General features: G+C 31.9%; 2 protein-coding genes and 1 long non-coding RNA gene across 3 annotated transcripts; all 3 read left to right on the forward strand.

Moving 5' to 3' along the window:
• The first annotated feature begins 3,263 nt into the window (after positions 1-3,263).
• LOC135193337 (uncharacterized) lies at positions 3,264-5,711 on the forward strand. Its single transcript, XM_064215205.1, has 4 exons — positions 3,264-3,435; positions 3,744-4,049; positions 4,326-4,468; positions 5,543-5,711. Exons 1-4 carry the CDS (start codon positions 3,423-3,425, stop codon positions 5,561-5,563), a joined length of 483 nt encoding a protein of 160 aa, XP_064071275.1. The 5' UTR covers positions 3,264-3,422; the 3' UTR covers positions 5,564-5,711.
• Positions 5,712-8,409: 2,698 nt separating this feature from the next.
• Positions 8,410-11,791, forward strand: LOC113393370 (uncharacterized). The gene is made up of 5 exons (XM_026630215.2): positions 8,410-8,484; positions 9,433-9,522; positions 10,016-10,111; positions 10,503-10,913; positions 11,551-11,791. The coding sequence occupies exons 2-5, from the start codon at positions 9,441-9,443 to the stop codon at positions 11,652-11,654; spliced, it is 693 nt and encodes a 230-aa protein (XP_026486000.2). The 5' UTR covers positions 8,410-8,484; positions 9,433-9,440; the 3' UTR covers positions 11,655-11,791.
• A 1,344-nt stretch (positions 11,792-13,135) lies between these two features.
• LOC135193345 (uncharacterized) lies at positions 13,136-16,109 on the forward strand. Its single transcript, XR_010309171.1, has 5 exons — positions 13,136-13,289; positions 13,560-13,688; positions 13,769-13,903; positions 15,175-15,327; positions 15,969-16,109. It is a non-coding gene; the product is annotated as an uncharacterized LOC135193345 (long non-coding RNA).
• Positions 16,110-22,590: the final 6,481 nt, after the last annotated feature.

A 22,590-nucleotide genomic window follows, 5' to 3' on the forward strand; every position in this document is an offset into this window, starting at 1 on the left:
AGGGGAATATAAGGAAAAAAATCACGAATGTATCAAAGAAAAACTATCTCTCGGGGCTCTTCGTACCACACTCGCTCATTTGTCAAGAACATTATTGAATCATTCTTTTTTTTTTTTCTTATGCTTGATATATTTTATTAATTTAATTCTTTTTGGAATTTTAAATGTTCAGTAAAAATGAAGTAACAGCAATAGTTAGCCCGCTGCTGAGCTGTTCTGATTATGAGAATAATTTGTAGAAACTAATTACACCAAGCTACTCCAATGTGGCTTGCTTGATGTAAAAGTACGTGTCAGAACATCACTTGACACAGTAGGTTTTCTCAGTTCATATTTTTTTATAAATCGTTAATAAGCAGGTAACGTCAAACTCAAGCTAACGAATGTTTATTATCAAAATTAGTAACGTAAGTGCAATCTAAATAATTAATATATCTATACAAATAATTTAAATACGAAATTAATTCTATTTGTGTATCTGTCTATCAGTTGCTCTTTCACGGCTAAATCACTGAATCGAATTTAATAAAATTGTATTAAACAAGCTCCATGGAAGGACACAGGTTACTTTATTATGCCTCATACCAAAACACCAACACCTCAAAGACGAGCGAAGCTGTGGGCGGTAACTATTTATTTATAAAAGCAAAAAAGCCATCCATAAGCCACCTGGTGATAAATGGTCATCTCCGCCCATAGACAGCTCAGTGCAGGAAGATCGGGCTTATAAGAAACATATTTTCACACTCCGTCAACGCTCCACCTATTCCTTGTTTTTTCTTTTGTTATCCAAACACATTCACCATCAGTAATGTAAAACATCGGAAGAAACCTGCATATGTCTTATTTGAATGAATCTAACCACAATATCTAACCACTATTCGCGCAGCGTGGTGGAATTAGCTCCAAACCAACTTCTCAACGGGATGTCCTTCTCCTAAGACCAGTAGTGGAAAATTAATGGACTGTTACTGTGCCGGGAAGCGCTGTGAATCTGGATGATTCGCAGCTCCGTTCGTCGATATAATACGTAATATGTATATTGGAAACATGAGAGATCATTTCACATTTTTATATTAAATCTTGAGCGTATTTTAAATGATTTATTATTCAGAATATAAACTAGATGTCTATCAGATCAGAATTGCTATTTAAAGAGTCAACTGTTTTTTATACATACATGATCCATGTACGAAACAAAAGGTCAAAGGACCGATCCCCGAGGGCTAGAAGGTCATTGTCGATCACATCGTAAAACGAAACTACCTAAAATATGATATAGAAAGTGTTAGAATGTTTTTATCCCTTTTTCCGTCGACAATTCTTCATATTGAGTCAATTTTTTTCGAACTCAATAACGTCTTAGGTTTTTACAAATGTTACAATTCTTTGCAATTGCAAATCAAATCCATTCCATCCAATTGGATCAAATGAAAATACATATTATTAAAGTCTAAAAATGATACGGAAAATGGCAATTACATTATTATAAGGTAAAGTCCTGCAAAACTTAAAAGAAATACAATTTGAGGAAACTATTGGCAAGTATTACGCTTTTTAACTAAAAAGTATAAATTAGTTTAGTAGCTACATGTAAATGTATTTCGACTGAGTGTTTTATCTCCAGGGAAAGTGAAGAAAAGTATCGTGAGGATACCTGCATGTATCGGTGAAAATTTGAAATTTCACAAATAAAATACAAATATTTAAACCTTAAGAAATGTCTAGCAGAAGGACATTTATGTGCTTATTATATTGGTTTTTTTAATATTATTTTACGGTTTTTTAGTAATTTCAATAATTATTAAACGATTCTAACTAGTCTTATCAACAGTTACTGAAATAGATAATAAACAACTATGAGCACAGAAAGAAAAATAATAATATTATATCAAACATAAACATTAATATTGCAACTGCTCACGGACCGTCCAGCAATGTAAATATCAAATCGATCCTGACTAAACTAACACTGGCTCCGGAGGTATCCAAGTCGTATCAATTCTTAAAATCACCGGCGAAAACTTTAAGAGCTATAGACTCCCATCATCAGAAAGATAACAGCATTTCGACGGCGTATCGTAATACCGAAACTCTGGGCAAAATAAGAATGAATTTCGTATGGAGATAGTTGCGTCCTAGGAAAGGTCATAGGTTGCTTTTTTACTTAATCGCTCGAGGGATGAAATGGGGGTTGACGTTTTATGCGCTGTAGATAGTTTTATAAATTTCAAGCAGGTAAAGCCACAGGTTAACTACTAGTATAATATGTAACCCTAAAATTGTAAATACCGTTAGATTATCATCTCGCGAGATTATATACAGTCGAAAAACTTAAGATCTTGAATCGAAGCATACTGCGTACAATTCTACGCACAATATACTCATTGATCTATCGAAGTATAAATAATATTTGGACAGCGCGATTCAGGAAAGTGACATTTTAAATCAGTGCCATCTATCGTTACCGGTTTGTAAAAGACACAATCATACACTCACTGAAAGATTAGATGAGGCTAGATTTCGACAATCAAAATGTTATTGTAAATTGAATTACCGTGCACAGTCTTTCGAAATATATTATAATTTAACTGCATTTACATTTTTATAAACAATATCAATGATCATTATAGTACATTGTGTGAGCACTAGAAGTCGAGATAAACTTGTTCAGCAAGTTTCCGACTAAGCAAGGTTACTACATCCTTCCTGGGGTAAGGTTATCGTTTCTACAATAGAATTCCGTATACACTTTTACATTTTAATTGCTAAATTTACATCTAATGCCGAAACCACGAATAAATAAGATATAACTTTGACAATAATTTCTTGTAGTGTGAATTAATCCATGTCCTTATAATTGTATCAAATTGTCAAAAAATAACTATTTATTACCTTACATATTTTCCTCAGTATTATACTAAAAAATGGTATATTTATCTATACTAATATTATAAGGATGTATATTTTGTTTATTTGTATGTAGGGTTAATTGGTAAAAAGCTAAATTGTTCCTGAATGCCATAGGCTGTAAATTGTGTAGATGTAATAAAATTTTCTCTTTCTAAAAATTGCAATGTTATCATATAGAATGCCTACTTGAATCGAGTACTTGTTTCATTACAATATAAATTATTGTTTTAAAATTACTAATTAGGTCATATATAAGTAAAGTGCAACCTTTTTGTCTGACAAAATTCATATTTTCTTTTTGAAATTCCAAAAACAATTGGTATTGTCAAGTGCATATCTTTAACGATACAAAAAAAATCTTCAAAATGTCCGTTTAATTCAAAATGTTATGTATTGTTATGTTGCCTTCTGATAAAAAAAAATTACATAAATATGGAAACTGAATAAAATTACGCATCAATCAATGTCAGGCAATTGATAAGAAAATAAATTGCAATAAAGATATAACGATGGATAAGTTCGGTAAGAATTTTGGCTTATTAAATCCTTAATCTTATATGTCGGTTGAGACTCGGTCTTGGACTAATTTATTTGAAATTTATTAGTTTATGACACCAAACAAAAAAAAATTCATCGGTACGATAAAATTTATCAAACTTTGTATTTTTTATCCATTAATTTATCTAGTAGGGTACTAATAAGGTACTAGGTACTAGGTTTTGAAGCACTACTTGAGTATACTCCAATATCTTCTCAAGAGGAAAGGAAGTCCAAGAGTGGGTGTGACATTTACAGACCAATACTTTTAACATCACTATTCCTTCTTCTAGATACAGATTTAGACAATCTAAGTCTATCAGATACAAATTCGTCCTCTTCATCGAGTCCAGAAAATTTCGAAGCCAATCAACCGTTTGTATTAGAACTCCATGATATAATAAGAGATGAACCAAGAACTGAAACAGTAACACCAGCTGGTAAAATTAAGAAGAAGAAGAAAAAGAGAAGTCAGCTGGATACTAATACAATAGACTCTACTTCATCCAGTGTTCTCTCTGATTCACTTCCTAGATTAACAGACACAGTTGATAGAGATAAATTCTATGACGCTGACGAAAGTTATCACGAATTGGCAGGTTTGTTCAGTCGAAAGGCAATTTGATCTTTTTTCAATATAGAATTACTATACTTGCGTGTGGATTGGCAAATAATATGACACTATATTAAATAATTATATTATTAAATATAAATGTAATATCAGATAAAATGGGAAAAGCGGATTCTTTGAAATTTCTTGGAGTCTATTTAAAAACATAGCTTACGTTAATTTATTTAAAAATATATATATTTATTGCATATAAACTAAAATTGTACTCAGTAAACGATGTGTATTATTGAAATATTTGTTTCAGATGTCATCAGCATAGACGCTAACAGTGTCTCACCATTAGCCCAAGCCTCTTCTAAACACAGCCAAGATCAAACATTACTCACAGAGCAATCCCAATCGCAGCGCTCATCAGCTTCTCTTGGGGAATCGTTATCAATTATCACAGTAATTTAATTAATTTAATATTATTAAAATTTTCTTGAGAATTTGTCTGGAAGTTCGCAATGTTTAGGTTCACACCTGAGCACACTGAGCATATTTTTTTTCCGGTTATATCGGCTGTCATTATCAGAGTAATAATGATAACAGTCAACAGTATGGAATAGAGTATACACTATAATTTCTCATGATTGGAACCGAAATTAAATGATTATTACTATTTTATGTAATAGGTAGGCGGATGTACAAATGAGTCAACTGTTGGTACGTGACCACTAACTACATACATTAACGCTGTAAGAAATAATGACCATTCCTTACATCACACTAATGCGCCACCAACCTCGGGAGCCTATTGTGTGCCTGTGCATATTGAGTATATTGTGCCTGTAGTTACACAGGCTCAGTCATCCTTCAAATTGGAACACAACAATACTAAGTTGCTGTTTGGCGGTAGATTATCTGATGAGCGAGTGGTACCTAACCAGACGGGCTTGCACACAGCCGTACCAAATATATTTTTTTATTGGCGGTAGAATATCTGATGAGCGGGTGGTACCTAACCAGACGGGCTGGCACAAAGCCGTACCAAATATAATTTTTTATTGGCGTTAGAATATCTGATGAGCGTGTGGTACCTAACCAGACGGGCTTGCAAACAGCCATACCAAATTTTTTTTATGAAAATTAAATGATTTATTTTCTCTACTAATCAAAATTAGGAAAGGCACATTAATCGTAATTCAAGACAAAGTTACTTGAGCACTGACCGCAACATTTTCATATTTAATTTCCTTATATGTAAATTAACATAAGCAACAATAATTCAAACAGATTCACAACTTAAATGACGTCTTAATTTAGTCTCTGATTTAATGACTAATTATTGTTATTCTAAATATATTTTTTATACTTATCCCGGACTTACCCCAGTAAGATATGTGATTCACATACAACCTTGTCAATTATAATACCGTAATAACAACAGCTCAATAATCAATTGCTTCGTTTTGTAACTGATAATCGTAATGAAATTTTGCCTCAAAATTAGAAATTAACTATTTTTATCTTGTTTTTCAGAAACCCTCCTTACCACCCTAATAAGTAGATGCAGAAGATACAAAATGAAATAATATGAATAAGACTCCCACGAAGTACAAACTTTAAAATAATAATCAATAACATAATCCATACTTTTTAAAAAACTATTAATAAATACAAATATTATAAATTTCAAAGTATTTTTTATATCATTACTAGTTTCCGTCGGCAGCTTTTTCAGTGTATGAGACGAGGAGGAGGAAAAGTCCTTTGTACCCCCTGACAATGTGTATGCAAAATTTCATGATGATCGGCTGAATAATAACGTGAAAGCGATTCATACAAACAAACTTTCTCATTTACAATTTTAATTATTTAGTTTATTATTATAGACAACATTTGGTTAATGTTTAGAATTTCAAAGTCTTCAACATACAAGTATTTCCTATCAATAAGTAAGTGTAATTCGTCTATATTAAATAAAGGATTTTAATTTTGAGTTCACCCTCCTTTGTTTTTGATTGAATATCTCAAAAAATAATTTAAGTCGACAAATTGTAGTGGTTTTTAGGTTGTGTGCTTATTCCACCAAAAAACATGAATATCTTTCTTAACTGGTATACAGATTTAACATATGCTACACCCTTGCTGTTTTCAGTCGGCAATTGTGATACGAACAGCGATCCACTATATTTGGGACTGGTCACTGTGAAGAAATAATACTAGCCTAATTGTAAAGTAACCGCTGATGTTTATATCCAGCTCGAAGGACCAAAATGAAACTCTCTATCCAAATACAAGAACAAAATTAACAATATTTTTTATATATAAACTCTAAATATTGAATTTAACAATTCCAAAAAATGCCAACACTGTATTGAATTGTCAAGTCATTTAAACATATTTATACGAAGTAAATGTTGCCAATTAGTAATTTAAAAGATTTTTCAAATAACAGAAAAATCTGTAAAAAGGGCATTGACAAACACGTCCATACATATTAAAAGGCCATAATAAATTATATATAATTCTTATATCTGGCCGGGATATATTAGTTATTATTTTATTTTTAAATTAACTAAAAATATTTTTTACATATTATATTACAATTTTTTAAAAGCATTACCGTAGTTTTGCCGCTATTTAAAGAAGAAACGACGTAAAAGGTATATTTCACATTCTTTCAATCTGTTTTACATTTGATTGAAAATCTAGTCACCGATCACACAAGGACTTTACTGTGCGGGTGAGAGAGTGGCCGAAATCAATGAATCTTTCTTACCGATTGATATACGTTCAGCGCCTAAACTCACTAAATACAACGAGGCGATCGTGTAAATCGATTTTAAAGATTTGTTTTTCCTTTATTTACCTACACATATTGGAATATTATATTTTTTACTTAAACAATAATTGTAAAAAGTAATTGATATGAACTCTTACGAAACAATAAACAAATTTTCTCCCTTTTCCTAATAAACCTAGACTCACAGGACCTAGAATCACAGGACGATTACTTAATATAAGTAATCGTCCTGTGATTCATCAATTATGACCAGGGCTATGAACACTATTTTCACCTCTTCAATCTTACTATTTGAACTGTGACCATTTTACAAGCTTTTATTTAACTCGCTATGTTGTAAATTAAGTTTAGACTAAATATTGTAAGAAAAATTAAAATAAATTCCTCTTGTCCTACAGAATTGAAATGTTACATGTTGGTTCAGTTCCAATGTCAATGCATTTTTATGGTAAACTGGTCACTGGCTCAAAACGAAAGAAGTTCTCAACGGTCAACATCGTTGTTTTAAAAATGTTTCACAATTTCAGTTTATTTACAAACAACCTTCTTTTAGTATTGTTTAGAATTTGTTGCCACTATCACCAGATCTATAAATAACACTTAAATCTCTTAAACAAAGATACATATTACGTCATTGGAAAAGAAACTATAATCCTATATATATATATAATAAGCTACGATATAATAGACTACGAAGGAAGCTATTCGTAATATCTTGATAACTTGATATTGCTTTCAGAAATGTTAGCTGGAATTCAAATATTTCACATAGTACCGTTATTGCAATCCCCAGGTGTAAGCCTAAAGTGCTTGAACATGTTTGAAACGCGAATTGTAAAGAGCGGTGAAGTGTAAAACTCTTGACGATTTTATTTAATCTCTAAGGCGAATTTGTCATATGTCTTCACTAAGATTTTTATATAATCATTGAGCATATTAAATTTCTAATTAAACACCTCGTTGGTCGTATACAGAAATCACGATCTTAAATCAAAAAATATATCAGAGTTATAATTTTTTTTTTTTTTTCGAATTAATTTACGGGACATCCCTTTCAAGGCTTAATTAAGGTAGCATATCAATCATAAATAACATCTTCAAAATAAATATTGTTTATCGTCTTTTAAAAACAAAAGACCAAAATAAAAAAAAAACCTATCTAAGGTCAAGAAGCAATGTAGCGTTAATCCGGTACAAGGTAATTGTCTTCATGAAAACCATAATACAAGTAAGATCAACATAACGTAGTAATTTTTTAATAATATTTTTTTCAACAATATTAAAACTATTAGTATAAGATACCATTAAATTTTATATAAGTACTTTGCTAAGACAAAGAGATAAACCGTTTTGTAGCAAACCATTTAAAATGTCAAAGATAACGGCCTCGTCGAAAATAAATTATCCAGGCAATCAACTTGGTAAGAAATTAAAAAAAAGAAATATATCAGCAACCAGCTAAATAAATAGGTATGGCAAAGACAACCATTGGTATATATTTGACACAAAATACTCTGCCAATGTCTAGTACGTTATTAAAAAAAAAATTATAGACAGTGACAATGTCATTGTGATTAAAATTTATTGTTATGGTTGTAATAACAGGAAAATTCATTAATTTTAATTATATTTAGGGAAGTCCCGTTGAGGCGGGACTTCCTGTGAAATCATCGAGGTATGTAAAACTAGTACTTTAATTAGAAATATAAAACCCGACTTCGTACCTGTTGTAGAAAGTTAAAATTTACAAAAACGTATTTTTAGCGGGAATTTACGTTATATAATCAACCTATGTTTTTTTTAGGCCCAGTAGTTTAGCTGTGCATTGATAGTCAGCCAGACCAAACGATTTATAAGCCTATATTTATTTAATATTTGCAATTAAAAAAAAATAAAAAAATTCTACATATATTTTTTTTTTGTTACAAGTTTTAGTACATTTTGTGCAAAACAAACAACCCTTGTTGTTGGTTCTGTATAAAATGGCCATTGAAAAGTAAATTTATTTGTTAATTTGGCTATTTTTACGCTGTCTGTTCCTAATTTGTAAAGTTTGGAATTGTCCTCAGAACTAATTACAGTTTAAAATGCTTTCAGTTTAGACCTTCTTTCTGAACACTTTCTAAATTAGTTTTGGGGACGCAAGTTCTGTATAACCTTATTGGATGTGGCTTATTATTTACTTTTACCCTTTTTTATATAAAAATATTATAATAACTAGTATTACTGTCTTGGAAATTCGCTCATTTCATTCTATATGTTTATTTTTATTCAACTATATTCAACTAAGTTTTATGTTCAAATATTTAATGTGCCTTTCAAATTATACAAGTTACACTTCCTCCTAAATGTTTACGTACATTTTTGTAAATTTTACTTTACGTTTGATAATACTCTCGTGCTCCGCAATGAAGGAAAACATGGTGACGAAACATGTACAGGTTTTATACACACATACGTGTTGAATGAAAATCTACCACATGAGTATGCACCACCCCCCATTACAGCAACGTGGTAGAATATATCTAAAATCTTCCCTGCAATGGGATACTCTATAAGTTAGATAATAGATTAGTAGGAAATAAAAGATACATTTAGACTAAGCTAAAATACATATATTTAGTTTTAGTGATGGAAAAATCTGCTAACTATAAATCTAAAAATAAAAAACCGACGGCCAAACCAAAATCTACCAAAAAACGGAAAAGTGATGGTAAATCTTTCAATTAACTTATAATTATTATTTAAAACAAACTTGTAAGCCTTTGTGCAAGCCCACCTGGGTAGGTATCGCCTACTCATATATAGAGTGAGTCTGTGTAACTGCATGCACAAGGGACATAACATCTCAGATCCAAGAGTTAATGGCTATGTAAGTTTTTTTTTTGCGGTGCCAATGTTGTTACCCTTTACCGTCAGGAGGGCCATTCACCCGTCTAACTAAAATTATGTAATATGATTTTAAGTTTAGATGAGGAGACTTCAAACATTGATTTGTATACCGTACAACTAATCGCCATGAAAATATTTTTGCTATTATAACATAATTTACATTAAAAATTGTAATTCAAATTTGTCAATGTTTTTTTCTAAAATAGTACAAAATAATTACTAAATGGTTGTGAAACTGTATGCTTATGATGAAATCTTCTTAGATAAGGGGTTTAAGTTAATTTTATTTAGTCTCAATAGATGGTTTCAAACAGGACCCACATGTTCCATGTTCTTAGCTGAACTTAGAAGAAAACTTGCACACAAAGGTAAAGAGGAAGAGGAAGAACAATCCCCAAGAAATATTATTCGTAAGCTAAATATTTTTTCATAGCATTCTTACTCACTAAAGCCTCAGTTACTGTCGTCAATCGCACAGAGTTGAGAACCATTGATTATGACCGATTAATAAAGACAAAACATAGGATTGTTTTCTTATTTATAACGCCATCAATATCAAATTATAATTTCTGAGTTGTATATAAGATTTTAAATTAACATGGGTATTTTTAGTACTACAAGTATTTAAAACGTGATATTTACCATGTTTTTTTATTTTTATTTGGAATACGAATGTCGAAATATCGAGCTCCACAAAATAAAAAAAAAAAACATGTTAAATATCCCGTTTTAAATACTTGTAGTTCAGAGTTGTATGTTCAATGTTGATGATGTATTTTTGTTTCTGATGTTATTTTTTAGAAACAATTATCGAGAGCATCACAAATGCCCTACCAGTCAAATTCTCTAAGAAACCGCCTTCGAAGAAAGACTCACCTATGAAAATTGAAACTTTGCAAACATATGCACCTGAACTATTGCCAAACGATACCATAGAGGTTCCGCACCCAGTTATTAGCAATTCAAACATCCCTGTATTCAATGAAGATACCCAACCATTGCCACAACGTAGACAAGGTTTTAAAATTCCAAAAATGCCACTCACCAGTAGTGATGTATTTAAAACAGCTGTGGACAAGAAACAAAATGTAGTAACAGAGGATGTAGCAGTGAATACGGGCGGTGAACACGATGTAGCAAGTGAAATAGCCAAACATGTAGGAACACTAAGGAAAATCTCATTAATAGCAGAAGAGTTTAATCAAAAAACCGGTAAGTATATTTCTATAGCTAAAGTAATTCTTCATGTTATTTTTCACTATTTACCTGACTTTTAGCAGTAAAGGAATTCATCAAAATGACCTTAGAAATAATAGGATGGTACATCAGTAATTTTCTATAACGGAAAAAGATTAAATGCTTATTTTATCACGTAACATACTTTGATTTGATTTGTATGTATCCATTATTCCAGGGAAGACATCTTGAAGACGGCACATGCATGTCTTCACGATGTCTTCCCTGACTGCCAATCAACAGTCGTATCATAAGCCAGAGACAAGAAAATCTTGCAATTCTTTCCGGGAATTAAACTTTCGACCTTCGGTTAAATCCATTTTTTTTTCTCTAGTAACGTAGCTAAGCTGTCTTAGTACTTAATATATTTATAAATATATGAAAATAACCAGCCTAGCAACATAGTAAATAACTTTAAGTGGTTTTCAAAGTTCTCCTAGCTGTGTTCAAAACTGTATCAATTAGGAGATGTTACAAACTTTATACAAAATATTCATTGAAACTAAATTTGGTTTCGTATTGTTGATAAAGTTTGCTAGCGCAATAATTTAACCGGATTTGAAATACTATTTACAATCAAGTAAAAAAAAAAATATACCCTATTTTATTTTAGCTAAAAATTTAAAAGAAATTGTCGACAGCGTTCAAGAAGATTTACTAAAAAAGTTGGAAGAAATACAAGCTGAACAAAAAGCTTCTTCATCAAAGTCTGAATAATTTGTTTAAGAACTGTATATATATAAAAGTGAAACAGACGAAAAAACTTGACAGATTTTCAATCATTTTTGACACTAAAAATAAAATGATTACATATTTTTAAATTTTTTGTAATAAAAAATAAAATAATTTGGAATACAGAGAAAAAAATCTTTTTTGTAATTTATTTTAATAAAGAAAAATATCATAATTAATTGCAAATACAACTTTATCGTGAATATTAAAATAGTGACAAAACAATATTCAAATAGTAAAAGTTACATCGCAGGTTACGTTGAATATACCACTATCATTGATTTCATTTCTAATATTAAAACTAAAAGTGTTAAACAAATTATGAGAGATGTAACTAAAGTATTCGCGGTATCCCATGAAATTAAAAATCACATTTCATTTATTGACTTCATTATTTAGACACAAATCATCAAAAACTAATGATACAAAGAAATATCTATACAAAATACCAAAAATCATGCAAAATAATGTATCATTAAAAAATGGACAGATATCTATATCAGGTAAATAATGACATTAGAATACATGACAGTTTAATATATTTGTATAAAACTTTTACTATTTGTAATGGCTACAGCAGAAATAAGTAAAAAAGTTAAGAACACAAGACAAAATGAAGCTGCTCCTAAAGTAAAACCAACCTTAATACCAATGCTCAAATATAGTACACGCAAAGTACCAACGAAAGAAACATCGAATTCTTTAATGAAAAGTGTGGCTAAGAGACCACATTTTGAACATAATAATGTTCAAAGAGTTCAACGTTTAAATATAGATAATGGTAAGTAAATAAACATTACAAATCAAGCGTTTTATGCTCGATTAATTCGACTACATGAAAAAAATAAACAGATATTTGCTCCGGAATTACGTCACCGCCAAAATCAGTAACAACAGCAAGGCCCATTCCAACCTTACAACACATCTATGGACAAGATTTAAGCAATGAAACATTTGCCGGTACGTGAAATCAATACATACATTTGAATGCTTAAACTTTTTAGAAAATACATTCTTTGTTTGTAGAGTGGTTGTTAGAAACTGTAAGTGAATATCAGGATGCTCCAGAACACTTCGCAGATACGACAAGCGAGGAAGCCCAAAGAGATGTAGATTGTCGCGTTTCTATGAATAATGCGAAAAATGGTAGCAGTATTTTGATACATCATTTCGTCTTATTCAAAATTACAATTTCCGTTTAAGTTGTTTTATATTTTTTGCACTTATGTGTTTTCAGAACTGAATAATTTAAGCAATAGTTTTATAAATGTACCAGAAGTGTTGACCATCAATCCTACAGGCAGTTTTAAAAGTACAAACGAAAATGTACAGGACTGGCTGTCTACAAAATTAGATTGTCCAACAAGAGACAATGAATCTGGTAATTTTTAATGTCATAATTTCTAAAATGACTAACTTCCATTTTTTTGACTATCGTTAAGTCCTTTATTTGTATTTTAGGATATCAATCCATGAGCAGACCTAGTCAATACAATATGTCTGTAAATTCTAAAAATTCATGTGCCTCAAAAATATTCGGTGACGACAAATTTTACGTATTTCATAATACTTTATTAGACTCAAATTTGAAGAAGAATATGTATAATCAAAATAATTTTGGTAAACAACTTGGTATTACTCTCACTAAATTTGTAGGATTATATCTTATGTTTAATTGCGATTGTATTGATATTTTTATCGATATTTCAAGAATTTAATTATTTATTCAACCCTACTTACTGGTTAAATTTGTTCTTAAGTATATTAAAAAAAAACATTGCTTTAATATTTTTAACGTCAAGGATTTTCATTTCCATTTCCTTTACATTGAACCTTAAACGTATCCACCAGCTTTTTTTTTTTTGTATGTAGATAACACATTTGTTGTAGACATTTTACTTGGCGACAAACCAACATTCGTTATTAATCAAACGAAAGTAAATTCTTCACAATTTAACCAAAAAAAATCAGGGATTCCCAAATTGAATACAGAAATAAAACTTGATACAAAACAAACAGGTAACGAACTGATCATGTGACTTATTTTACACATTACAAATATATTGATTGAAATCATCTATTATCATCTAATTTTTCAGATATTCAAATACCAGTTAAATATCCATCTTATTCAATTCCTTTGAGAAACCTGGAATATAATGGAAAAAAAACTAGATCTTACGTAGATTGTCCGTCTGAAGTACTTCAAAAAACTACAAATTTTGACACTAACGGTATGCTTGATATAAAATATACTTACGAATATAGTTAATTCAGCATAACGCTGTTTCATGATTAATTTTAGACTTCTAATTCACGATCATCACATACATAACATTGTAAATATTTTAGTTCTACTTCTTTAGAATTTTTACAATTTTATAAAAGTTTAAGTACTGTAACAGCAATAAAAACAACAAATTACAAATCGCTCTATCGAGCCAATTTACGATAGAATATACACACGCAGGTAGAAATAAATAATAATATTATGGTGACTGCTGTGTCTTGAGTGTACTGAATTAAATACTAATTCCATAAAACACTTGTTCACTATAGCGTAATTTGACGTAAAGCGGACGTTGACGTTCACTGCATACCGAAAGGTGTTCACGGGACAGAGACTGCCTTATTATTAGTGATGTCTTAATGATGTCCATCTTGGGGTTATCCTATGGTATGGTACTTCGGGCTATGGACTTGATCAGTAGGATGGAAAACCCTTCTTTGTGTAACATTAAGTCTGTCGTCACGCCCATGGATGTGATACCACTGGTTACGTTTCTTGTTTCCGCTAGACAAGCTTTGAAGGCCTATAACGCTAATATGCCACGATAAGCTTGCGCGAGAATCTGTTTTGGAGCATCCGTAATTTACGTAAAAGTAAAAATCGCATATACGAACTGGTTTTATACATCATTTTCTGTTCGACCTCAACAATGGCCTTGATTTTAGCTACATTGAGTATATTTTAGATCTTACCGTAAGTTAATAAGCTAATGAGTGGTCAGGTCATTAAAAATGAAGACTCGGTTGTGCGAAAACCTGTGTGTATGCGGCAGTAGATCCTGTTTATAATGCTGGCTGTAATTTTTTTGCATGCAAGTTCTTTATAATAATCAATTTAATGTTCTTGACTGACGTCGAAGTTAATAGTTCAAATCTATAACAAGGTGATCCGAGTTTGTCATTGTGCGTTTTTGACGAAAATTGGGACGTTCAATCATTTGGAACAATAAGTATCTATGGATACCTCGTCTAGTTTATTTTGCGAGTAAATTGCGAGTTAAATTACGGGGTAGGACTGGCTTGTAGGCCACCTGATTGTAAGTAGGCTCCATCAACATGGATATTAACGTTATAAGAAAATATTAACCATTTATTAATTAGAGTATATGGTGGTGGTACTCAAAAGATTTAATACACAGATGGGCACAAAACCCTACCATGTGCATTTATTAATGAATTGTGTAATTAATTAATTTATATAAAATCCTATTTTTAGTCACAGATAGTATTATCGACTGGTCGAGATTTCAAAGGTCACGAGACAATACTATAAATGTAAAATCTTCGAAAACATCAATTCTTACAAATGAACCTTGGCAATTAAGTTTTTGTGATGATAAAGACGAGCCCAATTCCATTAAATCCCCAGGTAGAAAGACTCATGATCTATTTAAATACTGTTTTCATGACATGCTTTTTAAATGAAGCGAGTGCAAATATTATGTTGCTTTATAATAATTGTCATGTTGTTTCAATTCAATCACAATCCAGACGAACTTCTGATTGACACTCATTAACATAACATAAACATAATCAGCCTGTAAATTTCCCAATGCTGGGCTAAGGCCTCCTCTCCCGTTGAGGAGAAGGTATGGAGCGTATTCCACCACGCTGCTCCAATGCGGGTTGGTGGAATACACATGTGGCAGAATTTCGTTGAAATTAGACACATGCAGGTTTCCTCACGATGTTTTCCTTCACCGCCGAGCACGAGATGAATTATAAACAAATTAAGCACATGTAAATTCAGTGGTGCCTGCCTGGGTTTGAACCCGAAATCATCGGTTAAGATGCACGCGTTCTAATCACTGGGCCATCTCGGCTCTTTATTACATTCATTATTAGTATGAAATAAAAAAAATAAAATAAGTAGTAAAATTATAACGGAAACTAAGGAACAAATACAAGCGTTACCGTTACTAAAAATCACTTAACGTTTTTTAGATGTTACGTATAATGTTCTGAGATGAACCAGATTTATGATATTAGCTTTAAAAAATACAATTTCAGATAAGAACAGTTACCATGATTATTATTACCATTACTGCTGGAGAAAAGAAGTAGCGAAGAAAAGTAAAGCTGTGCAGGACCTTTGGGACTGCAAAGGAAGATGTAAGAAATGCCAGGGACATAGGATATCTCCCTATCAGAAAAAATGTGAGAGATTTCATATATCATCAATATAAATACTCGTTTCTAGTTCTTGCCCTTGGTCAAGGCATGGACAACTTACTCTCAAATTATCTACACTACTGTTTGAAGAGTTTTTGACCAGTGTAAGCACAAGGATAATTAAATCTTAGTTTAAATTGTGTAAGCAATGGTTACTATTACATTAGCAGCCTGTAAATTTCCCACTGCTGGGCTAAGGCCTCTCCCTGAGAAGAAGGTTTGGAACATATTCCACCACGCTGCTCCAATGCGGGTTGCTGGATTTGATTGGTTGGTGGAATGGTTACTATACTTATAAAGAATTAATTACTTGATTTTTTTTATGTGGATCGGCAATTGAGCCAATTGATGCTATGTGACTACCACCACCCATAGACATTGGTGCTGTTAAAAATATTAACCATTCCTTACATCGATAATACGCCACCAATCTTGGGAACGAACATGCTACGTCTCTTGTGCATGTAGTTACTCTGGCTCCTGCACCCTTCAAACACGAAAAAAACAATACTTAGAGCTGTTTAAGTCTTCCTGTTTAGCGGGAGATTACCTGACGAATGGGTGGTACCTTGCACCAAGTACATTAATAATTGGTATTGTTATCGACGTCTATCTTTCTGACGTACTTTAAAATAATAAAGATAATATTAGAAATTTAAAAACTATGCTGAAGTTTAATTCATACTGAAAGAAACAACGCAAACACGAGAAGAACCGGCGAAAGAACCTCGTATGGAGTAGCATTATATCGTACGAATTGTCGTATACTTATTACATGCAAATTTGCATTTGCAGTAGCCGAAACTAACGTCCAACTTATAATTCTAAGAAGTTTTACGATTTCTTCAGTGCCACGCTCATTGAAAATTTTAAAAAGGCGTATGTCGATCGGCCGTGTCTGTAGGCGACGATGGAATTGCGTGTGGAAGAAAACTGCTGAAAGATGGACTAACTGGTCCAAACCACCACATAAATTTAGAAAATGTAAGTATTGACTTTGTTTCTACATTCAATCATCTAATTTCCTTCGCCGTAAATATTGCATAGTTGTAGCGCAGCATCATTAGTGATATAAATCTTTAAATCTCTGGATATGGTAAACTAGTACCGTCGATTTAAGTTTTTTTTTCTTCTTAATTTACGTCTTTTACGTTACGTACGTACGTTAATAACTCAAAAATAGTTCACTTTTGCATAATGCATATGGGGGTTAAAATTATCGCAAATAGTCACCCCTATTACCTTCTAACGGGCATACGTCGAATTATCAATAACCCTGTATTTATGTATAACTAACTTTATAATAGATAGATCTGTTATAAAATCAGAATCAGCTCCAATATAAGGTGTCGCCTACAAAAAAATAAATTCTTGAAAGCGAAATAAAATTTTCTTTTCAATTGGACCGTAAACGGAGGTGATTTCGTTTACGTCTGAAGGACGAAAAATCGACAAAAACTTACTCGTACTTGATACAATGTTCGACCTTATTGAATTAAGGGTCTTTCTAAAATGTATACAAAATCCTTACACGTGTCATTTTTAAAATATTACATTTAATACTACGTCGTACTAGACCAGCCACCATATGGCTGCAGATTTTAAGATCTTAAACGCCAAATTGGACCAATGATAATTTTATTGATCTGGTTATTTTGTTTTTCTGTCAAATTCATTAGCAGCCCGTGGTATAGAAGTACGTTGGGTTCAAACTCCCGTGCCACATGAAAAACGTAGTTCTCGCTTCAGAATTCTTTTTGGTCTGGACGAATTGTCTTCCCATCGTTGTGAACTAATTTGTCCTGATTAGTTTACTAGTCTCCTGCAAGAATGGCTGACACGACAAAATATATAAGGTAGACATTATAATCATCATCAATAGTGAAGCTAAAGTATGTGAGTGTTTGTAAGAATGCGTTAATATCATCTGATTAAGAAAACTTTTTGAGTTAAATACTTGATTGAGAAAGATTATACTTTATTACATCACAGTCGGAGTGGTGATGTTTATGTGTAAAATCTATAGTAATCCATACTTCTACACTAGTAATATCGTAAATGCGAAAGTATCTTTATCTATTTATCTTTCTGGTACGCTTGTTGTTGTTGAAATTTGGCACGAAACGAGCTTGAATTCTAAGGACGAATATGATTATGTTTTCAAATTCACCCGTCAAGGATGGTAAAATAGGGGATGAAAAGTTGTATGCAATTTTTTCAATTTTGATGATGATAATGTAAATATGGGTACAAAGGCTATCGAATCATACTAGATAATACTATAAGGTGTAGTAATAAGGGATGAATAGTAAGGCCCCATATAGTTATGATATACTTTGTCGAGATAAATATTTGAACACCAATATTTAGGCTTTTGTATTATAAATAAAAAACGGGAATATCAAGGTATAGTATTTGGCCCCAATGAGTGTTAATAGGGAGGACGGATGTAACTCAATAAATTGAGTATTCATTTTTGAAGCTATTACATAACATAACATAAACAGCCTGTAAATTTCCCACTAAGGCCTCCCCTCGCTTTGAGGAGAAGGTTTGGAGCATATTCCACCACGCTGCTCCAATGCGGGTTGGTGGAACACACATGTGGCAGAATTTCATTGAAATTAGACACATGCAGGTTTCCTCGCGATGTTTTCCTTCACCGCCGAGCACGAGATGAATTATAAACACAAATTAAGCACATGAAAATTCAGTGGTGCCTGCCTGGGTTTGAACCCGAAATCATCGGTTAAGATGCACTCGTTCTAACCACTAGGTGTATGAAGCTATTATATGTAATATATTATAGTAATTTGTAAATTCATTTATATGTAATTTTCAATTTACATTTACTTGCAAGCATCGTAGATTTTTAGGTGATTTTAACCTTTTGTCAACTTCACCACAAAATAGTTCCTACATATAGGACGAGGATAGAATGAGGATTCCTATAAAGATAAAAATTTGAACCATTGAATACTTACATTTAAACATTCTGCACGTTAGACTAACGCTGCATGCCAATAATTTATATTTATATCTATAACCTTCTAAATATTACATAATTGTTGGAAAATAACCTAAACGTTAAAACAGTACGATGGAAATTGATTTTCGTGGCAACCTGAATTCTGAAGCTGCGGTTTCAGCGAGTAATAAACAAATGCTTGCCTAATATGATATTGTTATTACCTCAAGTATGTTATTGTCAGTCATATTATTTCATAAATAAGGATTGATAAATGTACCTAATTTTGGTACATTTATCAATTTAAATCATTTCTTTACAATATTACTGTGATTATAATTAATATTAATTGTAATTTCAGTCCGATCGATTAACTTAAAAAAAATGGGCAAATGGGATGACGCAGTACAAACGACGGTATTCGTCTATAACGAAACAGGTACATTTAATAATATTTATTGCCCTTATAAAATACTCAAAGTTGAGATAAATATACGAAATATATGGACCAGGATATAACTTCAGCTCCTTTTTTTTTTCTTCCGCCACTGAAGAGGAAGCATTTGCCCAGCTGTGGCACATTTATGGACTGTACTTAGTACTTTACTTTAATAAATTGGAGCCAATTCTAAAAAACTAACAAAAAAGCCACATGATGATAAGTGATCCGTGCTGCTCTATTTTTTATATCCTCAATACGCTACCGATCTTGGGTAGTCAAAAATTATGCCTCTCATGTCTGTCTACCTGGTACACTCTTCCTTTAAACCGGAACACAAAAATACTAATAACGGTTTAGCGGTGAATAAGTGACGACTAGGTAATATAGACGGGCTACCACTGAACCCTAGCACCGGATGAACTTCCAAATAGCGGAAACCGAATTTCGTCGTGACATTCGTTGACCTGCCACTTGACTATCTACAAGAATCCTCCAAAAGATGCCTCCTTATAAGAATACTTGGTAAATCACAGTATTTTACTAGAAATTGAAATTTAAATAGTCATTTTCTTGCACTACTCTCTGTGTGTGTATGCAATCCTTACATGTGTGTCTGTGTATGTGTCACTAGACAAAGTGGCGATATTATGCACGCGGAAGCGATACTACATATATCAATATACTCGGCCATGCGTCTATTGGATTTCATGACAATTCGAATTCAGCTATTCAGAAGTTTATGCCTACCATCAAGTAGAAAGAAAAACTGCTCATCTTTTTTTTATTTTAGAATAAATCCCTTCCACCAAGTAGAAAGAAAATTGGTTATCTTTTTTTATTTTAGAATAACTTATAAAAACCTATATTTAAGTAGTCATTTGAAGTCAAATCAAGACCATTCAAACTCCTTTATTCAGTATAGAATTACACTTACTTATTGAATGTCAAATTAAATACTACCAGCGGTTCGGAAAAAAAATACTCTGACTCGAGAAAAACAGAAGAAAGAAACTCAGTGGGTTCATTTTGTCGATTTGTGATTGTTTACATAGTCTTGCTATTTCTCTAAATTTTTTATTGTGAGGGGACGACTTTAGCACAAGAGGTCAGATCCGAAACTGCGACTTTTTAAATCATTGTTTGTCTCCCGTACCAATGTTATAAGTAACATATTTTCCCACAAAATCATTAATATCTTTCCTTACATACATAACATTACAAAATAAATATTTTTTATTTCCCTGTCCTATGAGCGACATTTGACTCATGGTTATTGTTCAATTATTACGTCTGCTGTTGACAGAGAACGACTTAAATATAAAATAACTTAAAAACTGACGTTCGTTAATGAATAAATTATATAGCACCTATTATTTTAAATAAATCCCTTATCGTGTTAAGTCTGACGAAATACCTCACACAATTAATTGCGTATCTTATTAAATCGTGTATTTGTCTTAATTTTTTCTATTTCATGTTTGGCACTCGGTAGAAGATAAATAATGCCATTTGTAAGCAACACGTGCGTCCTAATAGAATTGGACCCTTTAAAATTACATGAAAACTTCGTAGGCCGTCTAATAGCGTATATGGCTCACTAGACTTAATAACATTGTAAGAACGTAATCTATACGTATAAAATCGTTTCTCTTTGCTGTTAACGCGAAACAACTACTCAGTTTAGAAAGCTGAAATTTTGAACTAAGTTTATTTTATAACGCGAACATCAGAATTTTTGGAAATGACAACTTTAACCAATGGGGGCGTATCTTCGAATGATTTTATGCCGCTAGTATTCATATAATTATCTTGCATGTTTGGTATTGCAATACCGTCGGAGAGAATAAGAGCTGACTACGACAATTATAAACAAAATACAGCGACTCAAGAAACCATGTCTCTTAGTAATTCACTAGGGTCTTCGCCATGGTTGAAGATATCTTCCTTGTACAACGCTTACCAGTCTGAGAAACCGATTATTTATATGCAGCCAAAATATCAGCTTTATCAGAAACGTACCGAGATATGTAAAGAAAGAATACATGGACTTTTCTGGATAGATTGATAAAAGTAAAGTAAAGGAAGCCTGTAAATGCCCCACAGCTGGGCTAAGGCCTCCTCTCCCTTTAAGATAGTCTGGAACTTATGCTAACACGTTGCCCCAATGCGTCTTGAATCGTAGTTTGAATAGAGAACCTGCAGTTCTGGCCGAAAAAATATTTGCAACACTTTATTTTATAAACTGGAGGTATGTATGTACATATGTCCCTGTGCCTCAGAAAGCACGCAATCACCTCACGTTGGTCCTGCGCTTTTCATCCCATCGGTTTATGAAAGTGAAGGATAAAGAGTACACCTATGTGTGTGCAACACAGACTTTTGCACTGTAAAATGTCACTTGAGATTGAAATGAGACCGCCGCGGCTGGAATCAGTCAAGAGTCAATCAGTACATCACAAGGTACACAACATTGCGGAGCTATTTTATTTTAAATACTATATATCCGGAGTCTGGAGCTAGGATAAGTCCAAATTGAGTCATAATATACGAAAACATACATGAGTCAGCTTATGAAAACTTTTAGAAGATTTCCAATAAATTGAAGAAACGTCAAGCCCAAGAATTATTTTATATTATGAATACGAATATTAATCAGAAACATGAATAATAAATTTATTGTTTCAAGTTTAAGATTGTTAATCGAGATATTAAATAGAAAGATGGAATTATTTCACGTTCATGAACATTAAAGGGTTAAAATTTAATTAAATCTTAAACATAAACCCCAAAGAAATATTTTCGCTTGATTTAATATCGCCGTTAGAAACACTAGCGAGATGTTATTTTGTATCTGTGATTGTATATTTTTTATCTCTGCTTTTTAATTACCGCTACAAAGTGAGATAAGTTTTGTTTTTTTATTTTTTTAATGGCAACTATTTAAATATTATATCCGCAAAATGTATTAAATTGTGAATGATGCCTTTTAAAGCGTATTTTGTTCCTATAAAGTATCCTAAAGATGTACAGATTGAAATTTATTTTTATAA

The sequence above is a fragment of the Vanessa tameamea genome, chromosome 6 (genome assembly GCF_037043105.1).
Source record: "Vanessa tameamea isolate UH-Manoa-2023 chromosome 6, ilVanTame1 primary haplotype, whole genome shotgun sequence".
In the NCBI taxonomy this organism is placed as follows: domain Eukaryota; kingdom Metazoa; phylum Arthropoda; class Insecta; order Lepidoptera; family Nymphalidae; genus Vanessa; species Vanessa tameamea.